This window comes from Mustelus asterias, chromosome 5 (assembly GCF_964213995.1).
Source record: "Mustelus asterias chromosome 5, sMusAst1.hap1.1, whole genome shotgun sequence".
Classification (NCBI taxonomy): Eukaryota; Metazoa; Chordata; class Chondrichthyes; order Carcharhiniformes; family Triakidae; genus Mustelus; species Mustelus asterias.
In genome coordinates this window covers 47,627,327-47,642,842 of record NC_135805.1, presented here as the reverse complement: position 1 = coordinate 47,642,842, position 15,516 = coordinate 47,627,327, and the positions used below count along the sequence as shown (strand labels likewise).

At 45.0% G+C, this 15,516-nt stretch overlaps 1 protein-coding gene across 3 annotated transcripts in view; it reads right to left on the bottom strand.

Annotated features, from left to right (window-relative positions):
• The window catches only part of casp8ap2 (caspase 8 associated protein 2), a 39,144-nt gene extending 24,838 nt beyond the window's left edge, over positions 1 to 14,306 (bottom strand). The window contains exons 1-2 of one of the 3 annotated variants that reach the window (XM_078212498.1): positions 14,118 to 14,306; positions 6,669 to 6,760 (exon numbers count right to left, since the gene is read on the bottom strand). In XM_078212498.1, coding sequence (XP_078068624.1) covers positions 6,669 to 6,738 — 70 coding nt within the window. In that variant the 5' untranslated portion in view covers positions 6,739 to 6,760; positions 14,118 to 14,306. Of the gene's footprint in view, positions 1 to 6,668; positions 6,761 to 9,077; positions 9,193 to 14,117 lie in introns of those variants that run through there. The other 2 variants (XM_078212496.1, XM_078212497.1) reach the window with 2 other exon arrangements.
• Positions 14,307 to 15,516: the final 1,210 nt, after the last annotated feature.

Here is a 15,516-nt window from a genome sequence, read left to right as displayed (position 1 = left end):
GAAATGGAGACACAGCAGGCAAGGAAGAGAAGGTGAGAGCCAGAGATTGACCGCGTGAAGGCAAGCGAAGGGGGGAAATTGGAAGCCAAGTTTATGAAATTTTCCAGTTTGGGCAGAGTAGGCAACAGAATTGATATAGAGTCATCAATATACCAGAAAAAAAGGTGAGGGAGAGGGCACTATGAAACATGTTGTCATTTCTGCTCTCTTGTCCATCAGAGACCTGCTTTTTTGTTTTTCTTCCCACCCTCTTCCTCTTTCATTTGTTCAAAACCTATTTTATTCCCAACTTTTCCCAGTACTGATGAAAGATCACAGTCTGGAAACGTTAGCTCTATTTTTCTCTCTCCACAGATGCTGCCAGAACTGCTGAGTATTTTCCAGCATTTTCTGTTTTTATTTCAGGATTCCAGTGTTTGCAGCATTTTGCTTCTGTATACATTTCCAGGAACTAATCGCAAAATAACCAGATTAGATATCGACAGACACATCCTCGAAACTTACAAACCAGTACTCAGACTTGTGATATCCATATCACCCCCAACAATGGCAGATTCATGCCTTTCCCGATGACAGATACAAGGAAGCCACAAATCCTTCTTCCCCAGCCTCACCTAAATAAGCTGCCAAACTCCGGCATCTCTGCCTAATCCTGCAAAAGACCGGGACCATTCCCAAAGCTGCTCAAACATGGGACCACCGTGTATGCGACTTAACCCCAGGTCAGTGGCCCAAGACCACCTCATGCCAATGATTTAACTCAAACTGGTACATCTTTGTTCCATGTTTCCAGCTGTAAAAATGTTTAAGGAATAAAAATTAACCACAAAGGGAAGAAAAATATATATATTTTAAAGGAATATATGTAATTTTAGTAATAAAGTTCCCAGTTTTAGTTTATTAATGGTTATAGTAACTACACTTTTCAGATGATGATGGGCATACACCAATGTCTACAGACCTGTTTCCAATTCACCCCCCTTTGATTTTGGTGAACACTTGTGGCTCCAATGACCAGAATTTGATCCGTGAAGTAACATTAAACAGTATTTAATAAGTGAAACTTGAATTATTCAAAGTTAGTCAGTTACCCTAATATCTTTCATGGCACAACACAAAACTGCATTTCTTCTGACTCTCCATGAGATATCTTCTTACAGAATCCTACACTGCAGAAGAGACACTTCGGCCCATCGAGTCTGCACCGACACATAAAAACATAGAAAAAATACAGCACAAAACAGGCCCTTCGGCCCCACAAGTTGTGCCGAACAAATCCCTACCTTCTAGACCTACCTATAACCCTCCATCCTATTAAGCTCCATGTACTCATCCAGGAGTCTCTTCAAAGACCCTATTGAGTTTGCCTCTACCACCACTGACGGCAGCCGATTCCACTCGCCCACCACCCTCTGTGAAAAACTTCCCCCTGTACCTACCCCCCAGCACCTTAAACCTGTGTCCTCTCGTAGCAGCCATTTCCACCCTGGGAAAAAGCCTCAGAGTCCATCCGATCTATGCCTCTCAACATCTTATATACCTCTATTAGGTCTCCTCTCATCCTACGTCTCTCCAAGGAGAAAAGACCGAGCTCCCTCAGCCTATCCTCATAAGGCATGCCACTCAATCCAGGCAACATCCTTGTAAATCTCCTCTGCACCCTTTCAATCTTTTCCACATCCTTCCTGTAATGAGGCGACCAGAACTGAGCACAGTACTCCAAGTGGGGTCTGACGAGGGTCTTATATAGCTCATCAGGCACATGAAAGGCCCTGACATGCCCACCTAATCCCATCTGCCAGCACTTGGCCCATAGCCTTGAATGCTATGGCGTGCCAAGTACTCATCTAGGTACTTTTTAAAGGATGTGAGGCATCCCGCCTCCACCACCCTCCCAGGCAGTGCATTCCAGACTGTTATCACCCTCTGAGCAAAAATGTTTTACCTCAAACACCCCCCCAAATCTCCCACCCCTCACTTTTATCTTGTGCCCTCTCGTAACTGACCCTTCAACTAAGGGAAACAGCTGCTCTTTATCCACCCTATCCATGCCTCTCAATCAGGTCGTCCTCAGTCTTCTCTGCTCCAAGCTTATCCAACCTTTCTTTATAATTTAAATGTTCCATCCCAGGCAGCAGTCTGGTGAATCTCCTCTGCACCCCGCCCCCTCCCCCAGAGCATTCACGTCCTTCCTACAATGTGGCGACCAGTACTCCAGCTGTGGCCTCACCAAAGGTCTATACAACTCTATCATGACCTCTCTGCTTTTGTAATCTATACCCTGATTGATTAAGGCAAGTATGCCATATGCCTTTTTCACCACCCTATTAACCTGCTAGCATAAATAAAAATAATGAATGTCCTAATAGAAAAATTACTTTTAGTAAGATTGCACCCTAGTTAACTCTTCCTTAAATGCGAAAAAAATGCAATACTTGTCTTCACTGTGGATTCCAAAATGCTAGAAATACACCAAAAAAACCCCCAAAAATTGCTGGGATGAACACACTTTTTTTGGGCTGCTCGTGTATTGTTCTCCCCAGCCCCCTCCACCCCACAAAGTACAAGTGAGGAACAGTTGGGTACAACTGCAGCTTAAATTGTAGTTTTTCTATGTTTCTATACTCCTGGATGAGTACATGGGACTTAATAGGATGGAGGGTTATAGAATCATAGAAACCCTACAGTGCAGAAGGAGGCCATTCGGCCCATCGAGTCTGCACCGACCACAATCCCACCCAGGCCCAACCCCCACATTTTAACCAATAATCCCTCTAACCTACGCATCCCAGGACTCTAAGGGGCAATTTTTAACCTGGCCAATCAACCTAACCCGCACATCTTTGGACTTATAGGGTTATAGGTAGGCCTAGAAGATAGGGATATGTTCGGCACAACTTGTGGGGCCGAAGGGCCTGTTTGGTGCTGTAGTTTTTCTATGTTTCTAAATTGCAAGTATTGTGTAATTACTTCTGTTGTCACATCGTAAGAATTGTGTTGGGTACTGTTTGGGATTTGTCAGCTTCCTGGAAGCTTTTTTAAATCAGCTTTTAGTAGCTTTTATAGCTGAAGCGCACGCAGCGTATCTCAGTGCTGTAACATTAGCAGATCTCTCACAGCATGATTCACAGTGAACTGGAGGATTACGCTCCAGACATTATGATCAAGAGCGAACAGTCACATTGAGGAAGGCTGTATATAGTAACACAAGGCCTAGTCAGAACTGAGATGACTGAGTAATTTCCCCTATCAATCACGGTTGGAGACTACACTGCTGTAAGTAACTGGAATTGATTTTAAGCATTTAATATGTATGAACTAAAGAAAAAAAAGAGACTTGCATTCTTCACTTTTGCCCTTTTTCTGGAAAAATCATCAATTGGTCTTTGATAACTACCTTCCACTCGCTGCTTGTTGCAGAAGTAATAATTCTACTGTACACAGGAGGCTACGGTTTCTATAGCTTTGGTCATGAAGTTGGAGGCATGAACAAAGAACAATACAGCACAGGAACAGGCCCTTCGGCCCTCCAAGCCTGCGCCGCTCATGTGCCCATAGACCATTCTTTTGTATCCCTCTATTCCCAGTCTGTTCATGTGGTTATCTAGATAAGTCTTAAACGATCCCAGCGTGTCCGCCTCAATCACCCTGCTTGGCAATGCATTCCAGGCCCCCACCACCCTCTGTGTAAAATACGTCCCCTTGACATCTGTGTTGAACCGTGCCCCCCTCACCTTGAACCCGTGACCCCTTGTGTTCGTCATCTCCAAAGTGGGAAAAAGCTTCCCACTGTTCACTCTATCTATGATGTGGAGATGCCGGCGTTGGACTGGGGTAAGCACAGTAAGAAGTCTCACAACACCAGGTTAAAGTCCAACAGGTTTATTTGGTAGCAAATACCATAAGCTTTCGGAGCGATGCCCCTTCGTCAGATGGAGTAGTTATCTGTTCTCCAACAGTACACAGACACAGAAATCAAGTTACAGAATACTAATTAGAATGCAAATCTCTACAGCCAGCCAGGTCTTAAAAGGTACAGATAATATGGGTGGAGGGAACATTAAACACAGGTTAAAGAGATGTGTATTGTCTCCAGACAGAACAGCTAGTGATATTATGCAAGATCAGGGGGAAAGCTGTGACGCTACGACAACGGATGAATGAACACCGCTCGACAATCACCAGGCAAGACTGTTCTCTTCCTATGGGGGAGCACTTCAGCAGTCACGGGCATTCAGCCTTGGATCTTCAGGTAAGCGTTCTCCAAGACGGCCTTCACAACACACGACAGCGCAGAGTCGCTGAGCAGAAACTGATAGCCAAGTTCCGCACACATGAGGATGGCCTAAACCGGGATGTTAGATTTATGTCACATTATCAGTAGCCCCCACAGCTCGCCACAGCTTTCCCCCTGATCTTGCATAATATCACTAGCTGTTCTGTCTGGAGACAATGCACATCTCTTTAACCTGTGTTTAATGTTCCCTCCACCCATATTATCTGTACCTTTTAAGACCTGGCTGGCTGTAGAGATTTGCATTCTAATTAGTATTCTGTTACTTGATTTCTGTGTCTGTGTACTGTTGGAGAACAGATAACTACTCCATCTGACGAAGGGGCATCGCTCCGAAAGCTTATGGTATTTGCTACCAAATAAACCTGTTGGACTTTAACCTGGTGTTGTGAGACTTCTTACTGCACTCTATCTATGCCCTTCATAATTTTATACACCTCTATTAGGTTGCCCCTCATCCTCCGTCTTTCCAGGGAGAACAACCCCAGTTTACCTAATCTCTCCTCATAGCTAAGACCCTCCATACCAGGCAACATCCTGGTAAACCTTCTCTGTACTCTCTCCAAAGCCTCCACGTCCTTCTGGTAGTGTGGCGACCAGAACTGGACGCAGTATTCCAAATGTGGCCTAACCATTGTTCTATACAGCTGCAACATCATATGCCAACTTTTATATTCTATGCCCCATCCAATAAAGGCAAGCATGCTATATGCCTTCTTCACCACCCTCTCCACCTGTGCTGCCACCTTTAAGGATCTGTGGACTTGTACAACCACATCCCTCTGTGTGTTTATACTCCTGATGGTTCTGCCATTTATTGTATAGCTCCCCCTTACATTAGATCTACCAAAATGCATCACTTTGCATTTGTCTGGATTAAATTCCATCTGCCATTTCTCCGCCCAATGTTCCAGCCTATCTATATCCTGCTGTATTCTCTGACAATGTTCATCACTATCCGCAACTCCAGCAATCTTCATGTCGTCCGCAAACTTACTGATCACACGAGCTACATCTTCCTCCAAATCATTTATATACATCACAGACATCAGAGGTCCCAGTACAGAACCCTGCGGAACACCACTAGTCACAGACCTCCAACCGGAAAAAGACCCCTCCACTGCTACCCTCTGTCTTCTATGACTAAGTCAGTTCTCCACCCATCTAGCTAGCTCACCTTTTATCCCGTGAGATTTAACCTTTTGCATCAGCCTGCCATGAGGGACCTTGTCAAACGCTTTACTAAAATCCATATAGACTACATCCACGGCCCTTCCTTTGTCAATCGTTTTTGTCACCTCCTCAAAAAACTCAACCAAATTTGTGAGGCATGACCTTCCTTGTACAAAACCATTCTGTCTATCGCTAATGAGATTATTCAGTTCTAAATGCGCATATATCCTATCTCTAAGAATCTTCTCCAACAACTTTCCTACCACGGACGTCAAGCTCACCGGCCTATAATTACCCGGGTTATCCTTGCTACCCTTCTTAAATAACGGGACCACATTTGCTATCCTCCAATCTTCTGGGACTTCACCTGTGTCCAGTGAAGAGACAAAGATTTCTGTTAGAGGCCCAGTAATTGCATCTCTCGCCTCCCTGAGGAGTCTAGGATAGATGCCATCCGATGCCCTCTTGTTCCTACTTGTTGAAGTTGGGAGGTGATGTTCTAGCGATATTATCGCTAGACTATTAATCCAGAAACTCAGCTCGTGTTCTGGGGACAGGGGTTTGAATCCCGCCACAGCAGATGGTGGAATTTGAATTCAATAGAAAAAAATCTGGAATTATAAATCTACTGATGACCATGAAACTGTTGTCGATTGTGTAAAAACCCATTTGGTTCACTAATGTCCTTTAGGGAAGGAAATCTGCCGTCTTTACCTGGTCTGGCCCACATGTGACTCCAGAGCCATAGCAATGTGATTGGCTCTCAACTGCCCTTGAGCAACTAGGGATGGGCAATAAATGCTGTCCAGCCAGCGAAACCCATTTCCCACGAATGAATTTTTAAAAACTAAATTAAAACCATACATTCTGCCCCATCTCCTACTCATTGGCTGACAGAGGAGTCAATATTCACTCCAATTAAGGAAGGGTCAAGCACAAAGCATGTATAAAAATTGAAAGTTGTCATTCCCAAGTTCAGGCACAGACAGTCCTAGTGAAGAATTCAAAAGGTATAAGGGAATGCCTGGGAGTAAAAAGTGTCTGTTTGCCCACTCAGTTAGGGAACAGGAAGCAAGCCAGAATTGACACAATGGAAGATCGGAGATCACAGGCATGGTGTGTGTTCTAAAGTTGCAGCCATTTGCACATAAAAGTTCGAAAACATGACAAACCAGCATTGAGCATTTAGGCTGTCCCTTACCAAAACTGCCCTGTTGCAACAGGTCACCGTAAAGATAATCCTCATTGCTGCCTCTGTTGTTGCTGTCCATGACGACTTCAGAAATTCTCCATCTGAGTGAAGAAAATGTTTCCAGTCAATACTCAGTGACTATATCAGCATGTGCCAAAGAAAGTACAATTTTCACTGCCTACGTGCATAAGCAAGAAGTCCCTTGTCTGACCAGCAGACACAGATTTGCCGAGTTTGTTCAGTTCTCTGTTGATAAGTTTTGCCAGTCAAGTTTTATCGTGTTGTGGGCTAGAATCATAGAAATCATAGAAACCCTACAGTACAGAAAGAGGCCATTCGGCCCATCGAGTCTGCGCCGACCACAATCCAGCCCAGGCCTTACCCCATATCCCAACATATTTTACCCGCTAATCCCTCTAATCTATGCATCCCAGGACACTAAGGGGCAATTTTAGCATGGCCAATCAACCTAACCCGCACATCTTTGGACTGTGGGAGGAAACCGGAGCACCCGGAGGAAACCCACGCAGACACGAGGAGAATGTGCAAACTCCACACAGACAGTGACCCAAGCCGGGAATCGAACCCAGGTCCCTGGAGCTGTGAAGCAGCAGTGCTAACCACTGTGCTACCGTGCCGAAGTGTTTGAAAAATATTTTTCTTTCATGAAGGACAAAGAATATGGTAATTAACACAAATACTCTATTGCTCAAAGTAAGTTATTTAAAATAATCATGCAATTACGAAGTACAGCATACATTTAAAAACTTTCAGAATCATGGTCAGCTTTCCATTCAGAGATATTGTGGTCCAAAGATGTGCGGGTTAGGTTGATTGGCCAGGTTAAAAATTGCCCCTGAGAATCCTAAGAAACGTAGGTTAGAGGGGTAGGGCCTGGGTGGGATTGTGGTCGGTGCAGACTCGATGGGCCGAATGGCCTCCTTCTGCACTGTAGGGTTTCTATGATTCTATGATTTATTGAGAGCAGACCGGAAGGAAAAGGAAACATGATGTTCGAGGACAAAGCTTCAGAAAAGGTGAACAATCTTCTGCTGCAATGATATCGAAAACAAGAAACTTGCAGCCATGTGCAGTCAAAGCTCATATGGCTGAACACAACTGAAGAGTGGTAAAGACTTCTAAGGGGAGAGCAGATAAGCATTTGAAGAGAGGACAAAGCTATGAACACAGATTACGAGGGGTGGTAATTTTGCATTGCTCCAGAAAACACCCAGCAGAGGCAACACAGGAGTCTAAAATCTACAGAATCTTAATAACAAATACACAGCTGGATTCAAAATACTTTCGGCCTAAAACATGAGTGGCTGCCGGAAAGAAATGTCCACTGAAGTGCATTCAACTATTTTATTTAACAACTGGATATACCTGTAACTGTGGACAAACTATTTTGGATTGTTCCAAAATGTACCAAATCAGAATGTTTTGTAGAAGTGTAGAGAAACCCTACAGTACAGAAAGAGGCCATTCGGCCCATCGAGTTTGCACCGACCACAATCCCACCCAAGCCCTACCCCCATATCCCTACATATTTACCCACTAATCCCTCTAACCTACGCATCCCAGGACACCAATGGCAATTTTTAGCATGGCCAATCAACCTAACCCACACATCTTTGGACTGGGGGAGGAAACCGGAGCAAACCCACGCAGACACGAGGAGAATGTGCAAACTCCACACAGACAGTGACCCAAGCCGGGAATCCAACCCAGGTCCCTGGAGCTGTGAAGCAGCAGTGCTAACCACTGTGCTACCATGCCGCCCTTAGATAGATACCGTGCATCTATCCTTGGCTGCTTGAAAGGTGTCATCAGCCACCTTTCCAGCTGGTAAGTCTTGGCTCCTATCAATTGCCCGTCTCGACAAGTTGGAACAGTGAAGAGCCTGGGCACCTGCGAGTGACACAGAATGTATGAATCATGGCAGCTGCTCGGGTACCTGGTGCACACCTGCAGAATTTGAGTCTTGTGGTTACTCACTATCTGTACGTTTATCGCGTGAAAGCCATTCCTGTTCACAAAGACTCCCGGCCAGCTGGTACCTTGATGGCTGCATGACTATAATTAATCGCTCCCTGGATGTGGGGAAACCCAGCAATGGCTGCAAAACCTCTCACCAGCTGGCTGAGCTGATCTGTCCTGAAATGGATGAATCTGCTCACATGCTCATCTGTTTTGAGAAGACAAATCCCAGAAAATAAATTCCTTTTCGCCAAGGCTTGTACTTCCTGCATGCCATCCACATATTCAAATAATTAGTACGAAAAGTTCGGTTTCGCTGTAGTTTAAACTACAGCAAGTACAAAGGTCCATGCTGGCATTTATGCTCCACACAAGCTCAACCCACTCATCCAATTCTACCAGCATATACTTCAAATCCTTGCTCCCTTATGTTCTTACCTAACTTCCCTTTAGATGCATGTGTTGCGGCACGGTGGTTAGCACTGCTGTCTCACAGCACCAGGGACCTGGGTTCGATCCCCAGCTTGAGTCACTGTCTGTGCGGAATCTCCACGTTCTCCGTATCTGCGTGGGTTTCCTCTGGGTTCTCCGGTTTCCTCCCACAGTCCAAAGATGTGCTGGTTAGGTTCATTGGCCATGGTAAATTCTCCCTCAGTGTATCCAAACAGGCGCCGGAGTGCGACGAGGGAATTTTCACAGTAACTTCATTGCAGTGCTAATGCAAGCCTACTTGTGACACTAAATAATAAATAAACTTTACTTTCCCTAATCTACTCAGTTGTGGAAGCACATTCCATATTCTAACCTCTCATCAGATAGTTTCTCCTGAATTCCTTACTGGATTCACTAGTGACCATCTTACAGTTAGCATTTCCAGCTGCGGTCTTGCCCACAAGTCGGAGTATTTTCTCCAAGTTAGCTTATTGTTAACAAAAATACCTCTATCAGGGCACCTCTAGGCCTTCGCTTTTCCAGGGAAAAAAGTCCGTTTGTTCAGCCTTTCCCCTAATAGGTATAACCCCTAATCCTCGTGAAGCTTTTCTGCACCTTCATCAATGCCACGTCCCCATGTCCTTCTACCCTATATAGAATTATTATCCAGCCAGTTACGGCTTCCTTATTTTTCCTACCAAGATGTTGAGATTAATTTGCCAACTGCACAAGTATTCTGTAAGCTTATTGCCTTCTTGTATTTTGTTGTACTCTTCCTTTGAATTAAATACAGTCCCCAATTTGGCCTTGTTTGCAAATTTTGAAATTCTACTTCTGATTCACAAAGCCAAAATTTTTGATGTGAACAACAGTGGTCCCAGTGGAATGCCACTTCTCATAATTTGTCATTGAGGAGCTAAACTTAATCCCAGTCTCTGTTCTCAGCTTTGCAAACAGCTTGCTAACCACTGACCCATCATCTGATGCCTTAGTCTTGAGTCTACGTACTGGCACCTTAGCAAAGGTGTTTTTAAAATTCCAAATATACTACACCAACTGCATTACCCTTGTCTAATCTACTTCTTCAAAAATTCAATAAGGTAATCCAAGCACAATATCTCCTTTTCAAATCTGTGCTGGCTACTCTTTATTATATTTTCAGTTGCTAGAAATGTTCCTATTACATCTGTGTAAAAGATTCCATTGACTTTATGACAGAAGCGTGATAGGGAGAGAACGGTGTGACTTCATGAGAGTGGCATGAGAGGGAGAGCACAGTGAGACTTCTTAAGAGAGACACGTGACGGAGAGCGTGGCGAGACTTCGTAAGACAAGCACAAGATGGGGAGCACAGCGAGACTGCGTGACAACTGCAAGATTTCATAAGACAGATTAGCTCAGTCTGTGGACCGACTGCATTCAGCGAACAAAATCAAAGTGTAACATCACAGGGAAATAGGCAAGTGATTGTTGGTGAATATTTTCCTTGTTTCTCTTTGAAACTGCATGCAATTTATTAGCAATTGTAAGTTATTAGTATGGTTTACTAGCAGTAGTAAAGTTTGAGAGTAGTGGGGTATCTTAATTATAATTTAGAAAGCAACATTATAATAAATATGGTAGGTCAGATGACATGTTGCAACTGAAGAATGTAAAGATCCTGGACGCCGCTGAGAACCATGGCAACACACATCCACAGTATATGGCTGCAGCTTGAGGAGCTTCAGCTCAGAGTCAGTGAGCTGGAGGCTGCAGACATTGTGATGCATCAGAAGGGGAAGGTTATCTGGTCACTGTACCAGGAGGCAGTCACACCCCTTCGGACAGTGGTCAGGGAGAGAAAGGTGCAACATTGAGTGAAGCAGCTATGGGGACCCAGAAGGTAGAAGTGGAGGAGCTTCAGCCTTTGCAATTGTCCAACAGGTTCAAGGTTCTTGCAACCTGTATGGATGAAAGCAGTGACTGCAGGGTGGATGAGAAAACTGGCCATGACACCACGGTATAGGAAGCCACTCAAGTGGGAGAAGTTAATAGTAATGGAAGTAGATGACAATATTGAGAGCTGACAGGCACAGTTCTCTGCAGCTGAGAGTTCAAGTCCAGAAGGCTGTGTTGCCTATTATTTTAAGCCTTACTCTGTTATGATCATTATTGGCTAGCCATTCCCCTATGCTTAATTCTCTTATCAGTTCTGGCTCTTTACCCATGACTGGATCCAGTGATGATTCTTGTCGTGTATGGTTTTTCACATATTAGTAAGAAAGGAATCTTAAACACATTGTAAAAACTCCATTCCTCCTTCTTGCCAATTTGTTTGGGGTAATTAAAATCATCTGGGATTATTATTCTGTATCATTTACTCATTTTATATATTTGTTTGCATTTTTCTTCCTCCACTTCCCTTCCACTATTAGATAGTTTGTAAATCACCCCCATTAACAATCTATCCATCCTTCAATTCAATTTATATAGATTTGGTTTTTGTTATGTTAGTTATGGTCCTTTTTTCTAGAGGACTATCTCCTCAATAATCAAATCCTGAAGGATTACAATCTTTCTATTCTCCTCCACCATTGATTTTCTGTTCTATGGTGCAACGGTTAGCATTCTGGCCATCCTGCCTTCATCCTTATCCTCACAGGTGGCAAGTATATTGTACCTGGAGTCAGCAGGATTAATCTCGTGACCGTTCTACATCATTGCTCCAGCACACAAATGCATCACTTCGGTAGTGATGAACAGAATCTGTCACTGTGCTCTGTATGCAATCTAACTGAAGTAAACGCACAATATGATCACTACTTTGACATCTTGCATTCTGTTTCAGCTATTTAGTTCAACATCACATTAGATTTGCCTTTTGTAGGTTTGCATTTTATTAGACTCAAGGAGAACAAAGCCATAAGATTTGGGGCATAACTATAGGGTTCGTGGTGGGAGATACAGGACGGATATCAGAGGTAGGTTCTTTACGCAGAGAGTGGTTGGGGTGTGGAATGGACTGCCTGCAGTGATAGTGGAGTCGGACACTTTAGAAACATTTAAGCGGTTATTGGATAGGCACATGGAGCACACCAGGATGATAGGGAGTGGGATAGGTTGATGTTGGTTTCAGATAAAGCTCGGCACAACATCGTGGGCCGAAGGGCCTGTTCTGTGCTGTACTGTTCTATGTTCTAAGATTCTCAGGTCTCTAACTTCATCCTAAAATATTTCTGCACTATATATTAACGTATGTCATCAACTTTCCTTCAGATGTGTAGCTATCTGCATCAAATTTGTAACATTTCTGCCCATAACTAATTGTGAGCTGCATCCTAGTTTTGCATTTCCCTCAAATGTGACCAATTACACAGATTTATTTAAAATTCTAAGTGATTAAATGTGAATTATATAATATGATATTATGTAAAAGTCCAGGAAACACCATGATGTCACATTTGAAATGTTATGAATTGGCTTAAATTATTCAAGCTCTGCAAACTCTGGAGCAAACATTTATCCAGGTCTCTCTTGAATTCATTATCCACCCCACTGCATTCCCGGATGACTGTTCCATATATTCACTATCCTCTGAATAAAGCTGTAAAATGTGAACTAACTGTTCACTTTCTTTCTTTTAAACTTCTGCCTATACCTCCTAGATACACTGTGGCCATAAGACTGGCTCCAAGGCTGGTAAACACCACACAGTATTCTTATATACAGGCTGCACGGTGGCACAGTGGTCAGCCCCACTGCCCTCTTTTTAGGTCAAACCAAATAAACAAACTCAGATTAAGTCAGGACAAAGTAAAAGGGGCAGCTCCCCAAAAAGGAGGGGGAACAGCCCGAACAGAAATCAAAGTACAAAGGAAACTTAAAAACATCAAATTAAAATGTGATTATTAGGGTCGATAACGCACCCCAACTCCTGCGGTGCCCAACGGGCGCGGAAGGCGTCAACCGCGCCCGTGGACACCACATGCTCCCTCTCCAGGGACACCCGGCCGCGAACGTAGCAGCGGTAGAGGGGAAGACAGTCAGGATGGACGGCCCCCTCGATCACCCGCTGCCTGGACTGGTAAATGGCACATTTCGCCAGGCCCAGGTTCACGAGGTCGCCATCCTGACCCTCCCCTCTCCGCACCGGGTGTCCGTAGATCAGGAGCGTGGGACTGAAGTGCAAATAAAACATCAAGGTTCTTTAGGAAAACATAAAGGGAGTGCAGCCTAAGACACACAACATAGACATGGTCCACGGATTCCACAAGGCCGCAGAAAGGGCAGTCTTCGGAGCCCCCTTTTTTTTTCCTGAGAAAATGCTGGGGGTAGGCCGCCTTGTACAACGAGATCAATGAATTGTGCTCATTCCCCAGATGGCTCAGTGGACAAATTCAGTGTAGAATGGGGTACTGAGTAGCTACTCCACACTGAATTTGTCCACTGAGCCACACAAACACTATAGGGCTCACAGGTTTGATCTGTGCTCTGTGTATCTTGGCCACATAGGGGCCACAATACACCAAGGAGGTAAAATAAATTCAAATAAATTAAGGTCCCTGTTGCTGAACATGATGTAACAGCCCCTGGAACTTGGCTGCAAAGACTGACAGAACGGTATTCCCAGCACTCAGGAGAATCAGGGCGAGGGGCCAACAATGCAGGGTAAACCAAAGCGTCTACCTAACTGTGGGGGGGGGGGGGGGGGGGGAAGCAAGCAAAAGCCCATGTTTTAAAACAATGATAACTACAGCCCAGGGAAATAAACAGCCTTAGCAAACAGGCAATTAAACACAAACTGAGGAAAGACAAATTCAAACTTTTAACTTATCCATGTTGACTCAAGTTGGTGCATTAGTAATAAAACGTATAAGTTTGAGTGAACACTTACAGCACAACATAGAGAGGGTGAGGTGGGGGAAAGAGGGTGTTGAAGAGGGGACACTGATCTCTGTGGGTTTGTTATTTTTCTAATACACTCGGGCCAAATCAAATCAAATCAAAACACACACTCCAACTCCAGATAGATAGACAGGGGCAAGGGGAACTCAGCTGTGTTATTACCGCTCTCTGTTGGAGGTGGAGAGCACACACTGTCCTTATGGCCGGCCGCCTCCCTCCCTCTTGTCCTCTCAGCTCCCCGAGCCCCGCTCGCGCTCAGCCGCCTGTCACTCAGCCTCGCGCCGCTCTGGCCCGAGTGATGAGAGCGAGGCTTCCCGCGCTCCTTCCAGCCCGCGGCCGGGCTCCATCCGCAAAGAGCCACTGGCCCGCGCCAAGAGGAGACTCCATCACTCCACCTCCCCGTTCTCCGAGAGACAACGCTCAGCACTCCAACCGCAGCGACATCTGCAGGTGTGCCCAAGCTCCGCCCGCAGCGACACCTGCAGCTGTGCTCATCAAACCCCCTCCCCCTCCGAGAGAGCGCTCATCACTCCACCCGCAGCGACACCTGCAGGCTTTCCCTTGGAATCGCAGGGAGAAGCCAGGAGGGGGGAGGAGGGCGGTGAACTCGGGCGCAAGCCGAATCACGTGATCTCACACCATTGGTTCCCCGGCCTGTCCGTCAAACTGATGCCCACCCCCATTCCCAGCACAAATTGCAAAGTTCACCAGCTCTAGTCTTTCCCAATTGGCTTCATGAAAAGTCTGGTCAAGCAGTCCCCTCTTCTCTCCCACCAATACTTTCTCATAACTAATACAGGTGGCACAGTGGTTAGCACTGCTGCCTCACAATGCCAGGGACCCGGGTTCAATTCCAACCTTGGGTCACTGTCTGTGCGGAGTTTGCACGTTCTCCCCGTGTCAGCGTGGGTTTCCTCCGGGTGCTCCGGCTTCCTCCCACAGTACAAAGATGTGCGGGTTGGTTTGATTGGCCTCGCTAATATGACCATTAGTGTCAGAGGGATTAGTCAGGGTAAATATGTAGGGTTACAGGAATAGGGTCTGGGTGCAATTGTTGGTTTAACCTGGTGTTGTTAAAACTCTTACTGTGCAATTGTCGGTGCAGACTCGATGGGCTGAATGGCCTTCAGCGCTGTAGGGATTCTATGATTCTAATATGAAACAGAGTTCAAATAAATTGAAGATTATTTTTCATGCCCCAAGGATTTTTTTGTCCTGGTTTGTTTGTAGCAGTGACCAAGTCATCATCCTTTAATTCCTGGAGACTCCAGGGCAATCCTGGAGGGTTGGCACCTCCTAACTGGAAAGGGAGGGAGATCAGTTTGGGGTAAAATAACCATAGTTCCATGTACTTAAGTGCATTGTTGTATTGCATTTACCAGTCAAAATTTGTATTCCTAACTCCCGTGCAAATTTACAAATTTGGCAAATAGCGAGGCTGAAGATGATGCTGGATAAGTACACAAAGAGAAAACCATAGGGTTAGATGAAGAAGGTTTGTGTGAGGAAGGTGGAGCATAAACACCAACATGGGCCAGGTGAACCGAAGAAGATATTTCAG